The following is an 11,523-nucleotide window of genomic DNA, read 5'->3' as shown; positions in this document are numbered from 1 at the left end:
GTGAAATGTGTGGTTAAAAAATAAAGAAAAGTTTTGAATTTACGTGTAATATTATTTTATTGAAGAATGTGTGGTAGAAATGATATCAAATCACTGTTGAATATGCATTTTTCCAAATAATGTGGCTCAAACAGGGCCTAAAATTCATTTCTTCAAAGTTGGTCGGGAATTAAGATTTTGTTATTGTTGGGTTGCTGAACTTCAAAGTCTTATTGTTGGGTTGCTCAACTTCAAAGACTTTGTTATTGGAGGGTTGCTTAACTTCAAAGATTGTTCTAATTGACTCATTTCCATTACTTTAACCAACTAAAAAGCTGACTTGGCAGCCTAGTTGGCAAATAACTAGACTGCCATGTTACTTTTTGATTAGTCAAACTAAAAGGCTATTTAATGATCAAATTGTAACATAATTTAAGTTCTATGACCTTGCATCATAAGTTTAGCAGTATTTAACCCCATAATGTGCAGATAAAATTCTCGTGTATCAGTATTAGTACCTTGGGCTCATTAAGGTCATCGAGACTGCTGTTCTCATTGCATCATCTTTGTCAAAATAAAAATTATTCATTCTGCTCGAGTGCAGCTCCAGTGCCATCTTCCATGAAATAGAAAGATGAAAAAATTAGGCAGATGAACGAAAATATATGATAGGATAAGGTAAAACATATTTGATAAAATATTGAAGATAAGAATTTGATTGAAAGAAAATTAAGGAATTAGTTGCTATAATGAACAAAGATTGAGAAGTTTAACTGCAATTACAATGTGGTGTATGGATTAAAAATTGTAAGGACAATATAACCGCCCTATATGGCCCTTGTTTCAGTCCATTTTTTTTTAATCCAAAATGTATTTTAGAATAATGTTTTATTAGAGAATGTGTAGTAAAAAAATAAGAAAAATTATGATTTTACATTTAATATTATTTTATGAAAAATATATAGTTGAAAAAGAATTTTGAAAAAATGGGGACTGATAATATTCACGAGGGTGTATATGTGGTGATATTTTGATAGAAACGGAAAGGATTAAGTCTATAACCACTCAATTTTATACTTAATGTCATCATGACCACTAAATAATATTATTTGTACACTTTCGATGTGCATAATAAATGACACAACCCTCTCATGAAAGGAAATCCACACATAATAAATTATGTACGAAACCCTCTATGTAAGTAGGATGTCCATGATTATATGTACAAAAGAAATGTATATGTAGCACTTCTCATTTGATTTTGTTTTACATTTACCACCCAATTTTATTAGTTTCCAACTTTATGCTTTGTGGAAAGGGTGGCCATGGTGGATTTATGCCAAAAGGAAATGGAAAATGCTTTTCAGATGAAACCCTCATTATTTACAAAGGCATCAAGATTTCATCGATTAGGGCTCAGATCTTAGCATTGTACCCGTCTGTACAATGTGAAACTCATAAACCATAGTCCCAAACCACAAAACACAGAGGCAGTCACTTCAATGAACCAAGAACACTCAAGACCTAACTGAGAACTCCCAACAAAGCTCAATCGAACAGTCACACAGACTGTAGGAACACACAGAGGCCACAAAACTAATAGTTTAATGGTATAATCTCAAGATTTACAGAGAAGAAGAAGAAGAAGCAGAAGACACACAGTCACGAAGAGAGAGACCCAAAAGGTTCGAGAGAAAATCACGAAGAGGCAGAGAGAATATGACTCGAATTAGGGCCAAACGAGTCTCAACCCTCGTTTATATATTATTGGTAGCCACCGTAGATTTTAGTTTAAGTTGATCAAACGGTCCAGAGCGACTTGCATAGTTTAATTTGGTTTGGGCCGGGTGTAGACATAAAAAATAATAAAATAAAATGGATTGGATCGATTTAAATCATCAGCCCAATTAAATTTAAACCTACTAAAGTCCATAAAACCCAAAGGCCCATACCAAATTTTAAATAAATAAACAAACAAATAAAATAAACAAACAAAATAAATAAAATCATAATTACTCAATTATCTCTTTTAATTAAATATAATTGAGTAATTATCAAAATTAGTCCGAATCCTCCCCTATAAATAAGACCAATGATCCATAAGACAAGAGACAGAAAGCAAGCAAGAAAAGAAAGCAGAGAACACCACGAAGTGCTGAAGAAATCTCAAGGCTGAAAGAAGGGAAGAAATTCTGTCAAGCCTTAACTCGGTGAACCCCAAGAAGATAAAAATCTTTTTCAAATCAAACAGGTTCACACCAAATTCAAGAAGATCAAAGTGTTCTTCAAATTAAATCAAATTCAAATCCAAGTCCAAGCCTCAAGATTCAAGTTCTAAACAAGTCAAATATCGACAAATCAAATTTTCAACAAATTATTGAAGATTAGGATTTAAGCCACGCGGCCACTCGTCTTCAAATATTCAGATCATTAATCAGAGGATTTTGCAATTTTGCAACTATAAGAAGGTCAACATCACTTGTATTTATCTCAATCCAATTTGTAACGATTTCTGTATTTTAATACACGAAATTCCGTCGTACAAATTTCTTGGCACGCCCAGTGGGACCTTCTGTCCTCTCATCTTTTGATCTCAAAATCTTCAAATTTCAAATACTATATCAGCAATGGCAAGCGAAAAGGCGAAACAAACTATGACTCATCTCGAAGAGACACTTGCTGAACTCTTCCACGCGACCAGGGCCCAAACAAAAATTGAGAAAACTCAACTGGTCACACCACTAAAGAAATTCTCCAACAAAAACAGAATGAAAATTGCCTTCAGAAAGCCAAACTCTCATTAGACACAAAAAACCATGAGTTCGACGAAAAACTCTCGTTCGGGATCCATCTCTAGTGGTAGATCCTTATCTGGATCCCCTCATGCTACTTCTCAGCAAAAGTGGGAAGATGATACTTCATCTGAAGAATCACTTGAGCCAGTGATGGTCACAGAAGCGGCATCGGGCTCAGATGATCGAATCCAACAAATGGCTTTAGCTATTGAAAAATTAACAAAGTCGTTAGAAGAAAAAGATGCCCAAATTACCGCACTCATGCATAAACTAGAGTCGCAAAATCCACCTCTTAAATAAGATCAGGAAAATTTAGGATCTTCCAAGGCCAAAGAGTTAGAAGTCCAAGAATATCAGCAAAAGCAAGATATACATGATCGAACAATTGTTCAAAATGTGTTGCGTGACGCCACTCAACTCTCCGTTGGCTCTCTATCCGTCCAACAACTTCAACATATGATTGCGGACACCATTCGTGCCCAATATGGTGGTTCGTTGCAATCTTCATTGGTGTATGCCAAACCCTATAGTCGTCGAATCGACGAAATAAGGATGCCACTTGGTTACCAACCTCCGAAGTTTCAATGTTTTGACGGAAAGGGCAATCCAAAGCAACATGTTGCTCATTTTATTGAGACATGTAACAATGCAGGTACTTACAATGACACAATGGTGAAGCAGTTCGTACGCTCCCTCAAAGGTTCTGCATTTGAATGGTACACAGACTTACCGGCAGGGTCAATTGATAGTTGGGATCAACTCGAGCGAGAGTTCTTAACACGCTTCTATAGCAACCGGCGAACTGTCAGCCTTCCAGAACTTGCTCGAACAAAGCAGAGCAAGGAAGAGCCTGTAGTAGAGGACATTGAACGCTAGAGAAACCTTGTGCTTAATTGTAAAGAACGAATAAGTGAAGCATCTTCTATCGACATGTGTGTACAAGGCATGCATTGGGGATTACTCTATAATCTCCAAGCAAACATGCCTCACTCATTCGAAGAATTGGCGACACGTGCTCATGACCTGGAGCTCCAAATTGCAAGGCATGGGAGTTATTTACCAAGTGACAAGAAAGATCCTAAGAAGGATATAAAGAAGGACGTTAAGACAAGTAAATCCAAAGAGGCTATGGCGATTTCTATGGCTCCTGCAAAGATAGCCTTCCAAGGGTCGAGCTCGAACTCAAAACCGAAGCTAGAGTTCAGACCTAACAAAGGACAAGTCCAAAGCAGAAGTCATGTGACTCTGAAGGAACTTGAAGGAAGGGAGTACCCATTCTCAGATTCAGAAGTTTCTGGAATTTTAGATCAGCTCCTTGAATAGAAAATAATCGAACTTCCAGTACCAAAAAGACCTGAGGAGGTTGGTAAGATCGATCATTCTAAATACTGTAAATTTCATAGGATCATTAGCCATCCAGTGGAAAAATGCTTTGTTTTGAAAGATCTTATTGTTCGCTTGGACAAAGAAAATAAGATCAAACTTGAGACTGGAGAGAATCCAACAGCCACATGCTCGATGGTTTCATTTGGATCATTTGATCCAATTCCCATTCCAGGAAAGAAACAAACATTCTCTGATGTATACGATGCCAGTAAATCCTCCGTTGAGGAATTTGGACCTCAACTCCCGGAAGGAGCCATCCCAGTGAAATTTGAAGTAGACGGAGAAATCACCATCAGTTATATCTATCCAGGGATGAATGGACCAAGCGCACCCAATCGTCCAACCTTTTATGAAATTATGACAGGTGACTTAGATGTTTGGGATTCCGACTCAGAACTTGAAGACGAGATTGGTGACGGCTGGTCTACCTTCATAAAGAAGAAAGAGAAATACATAATGCCAAACAAAATAGGTAAAATATTACCTTCTACGTCTCTTGTAGGAACAAAGTTGGAGGAATTGGGTACGAAAATTCAACCCAATGAAGAAGAAACGCTAGAAGAAGATCATGGGGCATGGACCTTAGTGAAAAGACGTCGTCGGAAGGCTCCACGACTCTCAAATTCTAACTTTTGTGACAAGAAATCAAGACCAAGGAACAATCAAAGAAGGAGACCTGAAGTCAAGCCAAGAGTATCTATTAAATCAATCGGAGAGGAAGCAGCTCCACGCGTTCTTCCTAGACTACCCACCTTGGGTGATTATTTTCCTAAGGGTTTCTTTGATAAAGAATGTCTAATCTCCAACGTAATCAATGTGAAGGAGAAAGATGAAATGAAGAACGTATCAAGACAGACTTCAAAACAGAAGAAAACTATTTCACAACTCAATAATATTCCTGCCAATACAAGTCTAGTAGAGTTTCTTGCCCTTCCCTTCGATGATCGAATGGCCTTGGTGGCAGCATTAATCGATCCGGAAGAATATGAAGGCAAAGTTTTAGAACATATTGGAGCCACATCTCCTCAAGACTGTATGGCCGCCATAACATTCGACGATGGAGATTTACAGCTGGGATCACGTCCACATAATAGACCACTGTATGTCAGCGGTTATATTCGAAAGTGCAAGATAAATCGCATGATGATCGATTGTGGATCTGCTGTAAATATTATGCCGGTCAAAACAATGAAGAAAATTGGAATCAATGTTGGTAATCTATCCAGAAGCAAAATCATGATTCAAGGATTCAATCAAAAAGGTCAGCGAGCCATTGGCATGATTCGCCTAAAGTTGCAAATAGAAGAGTTAATCTCTTCGGCTCTTTTCCATGTCATTGATGCTAAAACATCATACGAGTTACTCCTTGGACGTGTTTGGCTGCACGAAACTGGAGTGGTACCTTCGACTTGGCACCAATGCTTCAAATATAGCCGAGACGGAGAGGTCAAATGTGTGGTAGCTGAGTCCAAACCTTTTCTCGAAGAAGAATCTCATTTTGCCGATGCCAAGTTTTACATGGAAGGTGAAGAATGTAATTCTTCAGGGTTGACCATGTTTGGATTCAAAATCAAAGAAGATACAAACGATCAAGATACATCTAGTGCTGCTCAGTCTCATCAACTTATCAAAGATAAGTCAAAATTTACATCCGAAAAATTCTCTAAAGGCAAAGAACCTCAAGTAGAATCAATCGATGTTGAGGTATTGAGAAAAGAGTTAACTCTTCCAATACCTAGTATCCCAAAATTGCTTCTGCCCCACCAACTTATGGCGGGCTCGAAAGGACATAAATCTACATCAGAGGCTTCAACATCTCTTCCGGACATATCAAAACTCTGTATTTCCAGCTCATCCAAACAAGAAGGAGCTGCTGAATCAAAACAAACTTTCAAAGGATGTTACAATTCTCAAGTTAAAAAGTTGTTTGAAAACGCTGGGTTTGGAAAAGGAGAGCCTCGTAAATTAGGTGATCTTGATGCTGTCCTTTCAGGAGGGCATCCCCCTTTTAATTCTGATCAAGCCTTGGTGTCCCGACCCAAGTATGGTTTGGGATATGATCCCAATCTACCAAGAAAGATTAAGGTCAAGAAGGTTTCCTCAAACCCTATCATGATTCAAATTTATGAAGTTGCAGAAGAGAAATCTGAACAGCCGAAACCTTCAGTGTTCGATTGAATTGAAAATAAGAATGCCAGAGTTTCAGTGTTTAAAAGGTTAAAAGGAGAATCCTCCCCAATAGTTGATGTAAAAGGTAAAGTTTCCGTCTTCCAAAGATTAAGCGAAGATTCTTCTTTTTCTACCCAAATTGATAAGAGTGCACAAGCTTCCCAAACGTCATCCCAAAGACAATCCGCATTTTCTCGACTTGGGATTAAAACTTCTGATCCAAGCCTAAAGCCACAACGATCAAGAAGAAGACGAAGACAGCAAAAACTTCGTCCGTCCCAAAAGGAGAGTGAAGAAAAAGAAAAAGTCTCTGTCAATCACATAGCCTTTGAAGAAGCTCCCGATTCAGACTCCGAGTCCGAAAGTTCTGTCGCAACTGATGAACCTGAACTAGCCCCACATACTTTTGAGGAAGGTGGACAAGCTACTGTGGATGACTTGAAACAATTGAACCTGGGGATCGAAGAAGACCCGAGACCAGTATTTGTAAGTGCCCTTCTCAATCAAAAGGAAGAATCTGAGTACATTAGTTTGCTTCACGAATACAAAGACGTGTTTGCATGGTCTTACAATGAAATGCCGGGGTTAAATCCTAAAGTTGCAGTGCATCATCTTGCAGTAAGACATGGAGTTCGACCTGTCAAACAACCTCAAAGAAAATTTTGACCAGAACTGATTCCTCAAATTGAAATGGAAGTCAACAAACTTATTGAAGCTGGATTTATACGTGAAGTGAAATATCCAACATGGATCGCAAACATTGTTCCTGTAAAAAAGAAGAACGGGCAATTGCGAATTTGTGTTGACTTTCGGGATCTGAATCAAGCATGTCCGAAAGATGATTTTCCACTTCCAATAACAGAGTTGATGGTGGATGCAACTACCGGATATGGAGTCTTATCTTTCATGGACGGATTTTCTGGATACAATCAGATACGGATGAACCCAAAAGACAAGGAACTCACATCATTTCGTACCCCAAAAGGCATATATTGTTACAAAGTTATGCCTTTTGGATTAAAAAATGCGGGGGCAACCTACCAGCGGGCAATGCAAAAGATTTTCGATGATATTCTACATAAGAACGTTGAATGTTATGTGGATGATCTTGTTGTTAAAACAAAAAGACACGACGATCATTTACAAGATTTACGTGATGTTTTCAAAAAACTTCGAAGACATCAGTTAAAGATGAATTCGTTGAAATGTGCATTTGGCGTCACCTCTGGAAAATTTCTCGGCTTCGTTGTTCGACATCGGGGCATTGAAATAGATCAATCAAAAATTGAAGCTATAATCAACATGCCAGAGCCAAGAAATGTACGTGAGTTGAAAAGTCTTCAAGGAAAACTTGCGTACATTCGAAGATTTATCTCTAATCTAGCCGGACGTTGTCATCCATTCAACAAATTGGTGAAGAAAGATGTACCATTTGAATGGGACAACGCTTGTCAAAATGCTTTCCAAAGCATTAAACAATATTTGTCTCGTCCACCAGTACTCATAGCTCCAGTTCCAGGGAAGTCGCTGACTCTTTATGTTGCAGCACAAGAATATTCTCTAGGGGCACTTCTTGCCCAAGTTAACGAAGAAGGAAAAGAGAATGCACTCTATTACTTGAGCCGGACACTGGTAGGCGCTGAAATGAAGTATTCACCTATTGAAAAAATGTGCCTCGCGTTAATCTTCGCAGCAAAAAAGTTGAGGTATTATATGCTATCACATACAATCAATCTTGTTTCAAAGATTGATCCATTGAAGTACATAATGTCCAGACCAATTCTTTCTGGAAGGATTGGAAAATGGGCATTACTATTGTCTGAGTTCGACATCAAATTCATTCCACAAAAGGCCATTAAAGGACAAGCTTTGGCGGATTTCCTTGCTGACCACCCAATTCCAACAGAATGGGAACTTCAGGAAGACCTTCCCGATGAAGAAGTTCTATTCATCGAAATCATACCATCATGGAGGCTATACTTCGACGGGGCAGCCCGAAGTTATGGTGCCGGAGTAGGAGTGGTCTTCATCACTCCTCATGATCTCGTCATGCCCTACTCATTTGCCTTAACAGAGAAATGTTCGAATAATGTGGCAGAATATCAAGCTCTTATCATCGGCTTAGAAACAGCTTTAGATATAGATATTCACCAGCTGGAAGTCTTTGGAGACTCTAAATTGATAATCAACCAACTTTTAGCTGAATATGAAGTCCGTAATTCAGACTTGAAGCCATATCATGAACATGCAGCAATGCTTGTGAGACGATTTGATTTGATAAAAATCAAATTCGTCCCGAGAAGTGAAAATAAGGAAGCTGATGCCTTAGCTAATTTGGCTGTTTTAGCTAGATCAGATGAAGAATTTTCCCACTCCATATCAATTGCTCAAAGATGGGTGCTTCCGTCATTTCTACCCAGTAATTTAGAAGAAAACAATAGTGTCGAAGTAATCGAAGATGAGGAAAGAGAAGATTGGAGACAGCCAATAATCGATTTCCTTCAACATCAAAAGCTACCAGATAATCCAAGGCGAAAAACAGAAATCAAGAGGCGTGCCTCTCGCTTTATCTTTTATAAGGGAACACTTTATCGACGATCATTTGATGGAGTTTTCCTTCGATGCCTAAGTAATGATGAAGCAACGCAGGTCGTGGAAGAAGCCCACTCTGGAATTTGTGGTGCCCACCAGTCTGGACCTAAACTCCATTTTCGAATAAAGAGGATGGGATATTACTGGCCAACTATGGTACAAGACTCCATGGATTATGCAAGAAAATGTGAAGCTTGCCAAATCCATGCAAATTTCATCCATCAACCTCCAGAACCATTACATCCGACAATAGCTTCATGGCCGTTTGCTGCATGGGGTCTTGATGTCATTGGGCCTATAACTCCAAAGTCTTTAGCAGGGCATGCATACATCCTCGCCGGGACAGACTACTTCTCTAAGTGGGCCGAAGCCATACCATTGAAGGAAGTAAAGAAAGAAAATGTCGCAGATTTCATTCGTATCCAAATCATTTATCGATATGGTGTCCCGCGACATATCATAACTGATAATGGCAAGCCATTTTGCAATAGCCACATAAATAATTTATGTACAAAGTTTGGATTCAAACAGTACAACTCGTCTATGTACAATGCGGCAGCTAACGGATTGGCAGAGGCATTCAACAAAACACTATGCAGTCTGCTGAAAAAGGTTGTCTCCAAATCAAAAAGAGATTGGCATGAGAGAATCGTTGAAGTCTTATGGGCTTATCAAACTACTTATTGGACTCCAACACAAGCCACTCCTTATGCCTTAGTATATGGGGTAGAGGCTGTCCTTCCCCTGGAGTGTCAAATTCCGTCACTTCGAATTGCTATTCAGGAAAGTTTGACAACTGAAGAAAATGCCCGCCTTCGATTGGAAGAGCTGGAAGCTTTGGATAAGAAGAGGTTAGAAGCACAAATGCATCTAGAGTGCTATCAAGCTCGAATGGCCAAGTCTTTCAACAAAAAGGTGCGACCAAGATCATTTCAAGTTGGAGATCTGGTACTTTCCGTGCGCAGGCCAATCATAATCACAAGAAAAATAGGGGGCAAGTTCCAACCTAAATGGGATGGTCCATTTCTTGTTACCCATGCATTCACTAACGGAGCGTATAAGATCGTCGACAAAGATGGATTGCAAATCGGACCTATCAATGGAAAAATTTTTAAAGCGTTTTTATGCCTGAAGTTTTTTATTTTTAAATTTTTCATTGTACAAAAAAAAATTGTGTTCTTGTAATGAACTACGTTCGACTTGATCCCATTTGGGTACGTAGGCAGCTTGAATAAATTATAAATTCAAGTTCAATCACAACTAATAAATTCATTCAATTTGTTTATCAATTGCTATAAAAAAAAAAGACACAAGAAACATGAAAAAGAAAAGTTCATCCAAATAAGAATAGTAAGTCAAAATTCAAACAATATGGTCTTAAAAAAAAAAAGAGATCAGAAATTCATGACTTTGTCAGGATCACTCGCCATTGATCACTCGCAGAAAACTATCTTCAAGGGTCTTCCTTTTCTGGTCAATGGATGCTATGCTAGCGACATCTCTTGCTTGTGCTTCTTCCAATGCTGCCTTCTTGGTTCCAATCATACTTGTTTCTTCCTCTTGGGCTTGAAGTTCATCACGAAGTCTATCTAGCTTAAAGGTTAGCTCACTAATTTTGCCTCTCAACGAAGAACACGTGGAATCCTTTACTTCCAGTTGAATGTTCAAAAGTTTCAACTCCTCCACCTTTTCTTCAACGGTTGGACAATCCAAGTGCTGCTTTCTTTCAGGCAAGTAAGAGTCAATTTTTTTTAGAAACACATCCATGCATTTCATCAAAGGTGCTGGGTCTGCGTGGAATGAGTTGAAAATCACATTCTGAAGAATTAAATTATTTTCATCCCACCAAGATCGAATATTGGAGAATCCATACTTTAAGACATCCTTAAAACATTTCTGGAGGTAATTATTCATAACTTCTTGCAGAGCAGCCTTCAGATAAGGAAACTCTTGGGTAATTCCAGGTGGAGGACCAGACATGAAAGAACAGATTGGTGCAACCCGATGATTATTTGTTTGTGAAGGCGGAATACTGACTAAAGCCAACGAAGATGGAACGACAGGAACTCCTTGATTGACCTCTAAAATATTAGCTCTCACAGTCCCTGAATTTACTTCATCTTCAGCATTAAAATTGTCCATGATATGCACCAAAGTACCTTCATTGATGGTGCCTGGATATTTGCAAAGAAGGTCATGAGAATCATTAATACCATCTATTCCTTGAAGTGCATCGATTCGCCCGTCATTCTCGCCAGTCTGATTTTGCAAAAAGTTTGGATTCATGGAGAAATTTAGTTCTTCAGGGACGCTCGGAAAACCTACAAGAAATAGAACATGGTTTCAAAAAAAAAAAAAAAAGAAGGGAAAAAAGTGCAGTAAACAACAACAGGACACATACCTGCATTTCGTGTCCTGGGCGACATGTCCAAAAATCCATCATTTGATGATGTGTTCGGGAGGCTGAGGTTAATGTGAGAAGCTCCAACTTCGCCTTTTGAAAGACTCGGAATAGCTTGAAGCGGCCTCGGTTCTATTGGTCGTTTGATTTTGTATATTCGAGAAAGAGGAGCCTGAAATTGAAGATTGTGACAGAAAATCA

General features: G+C 38.7%; 1 protein-coding gene across 1 annotated transcript; it reads left to right on the top strand.

Moving 5' to 3' along the window:
- Positions 1-7,019: 7,019 nt before the first annotated feature.
- On the top strand, positions 7,020-9,931 carry LOC111409511. Its single transcript, XM_023039554.1, has 2 exons — positions 7,020-9,836; positions 9,887-9,931. The coding sequence occupies exons 1-2, from the start codon at positions 7,020-7,022 to the stop codon at positions 9,929-9,931; spliced, it is 2,862 nt and encodes a 953-aa protein (XP_022895322.1).
- Positions 9,932-11,523: the final 1,592 nt, after the last annotated feature.

The sequence above is a fragment of the Olea europaea genome, chromosome 14 (assembly GCF_002742605.1).
Source record: "Olea europaea var. sylvestris chromosome 14, O_europaea_v1, whole genome shotgun sequence".
NCBI lineage: Eukaryota > Viridiplantae > Streptophyta > Magnoliopsida > Lamiales > Oleaceae > Olea > Olea europaea.
This window is presented reverse-complemented; position numbering and strand designations above follow the sequence as displayed.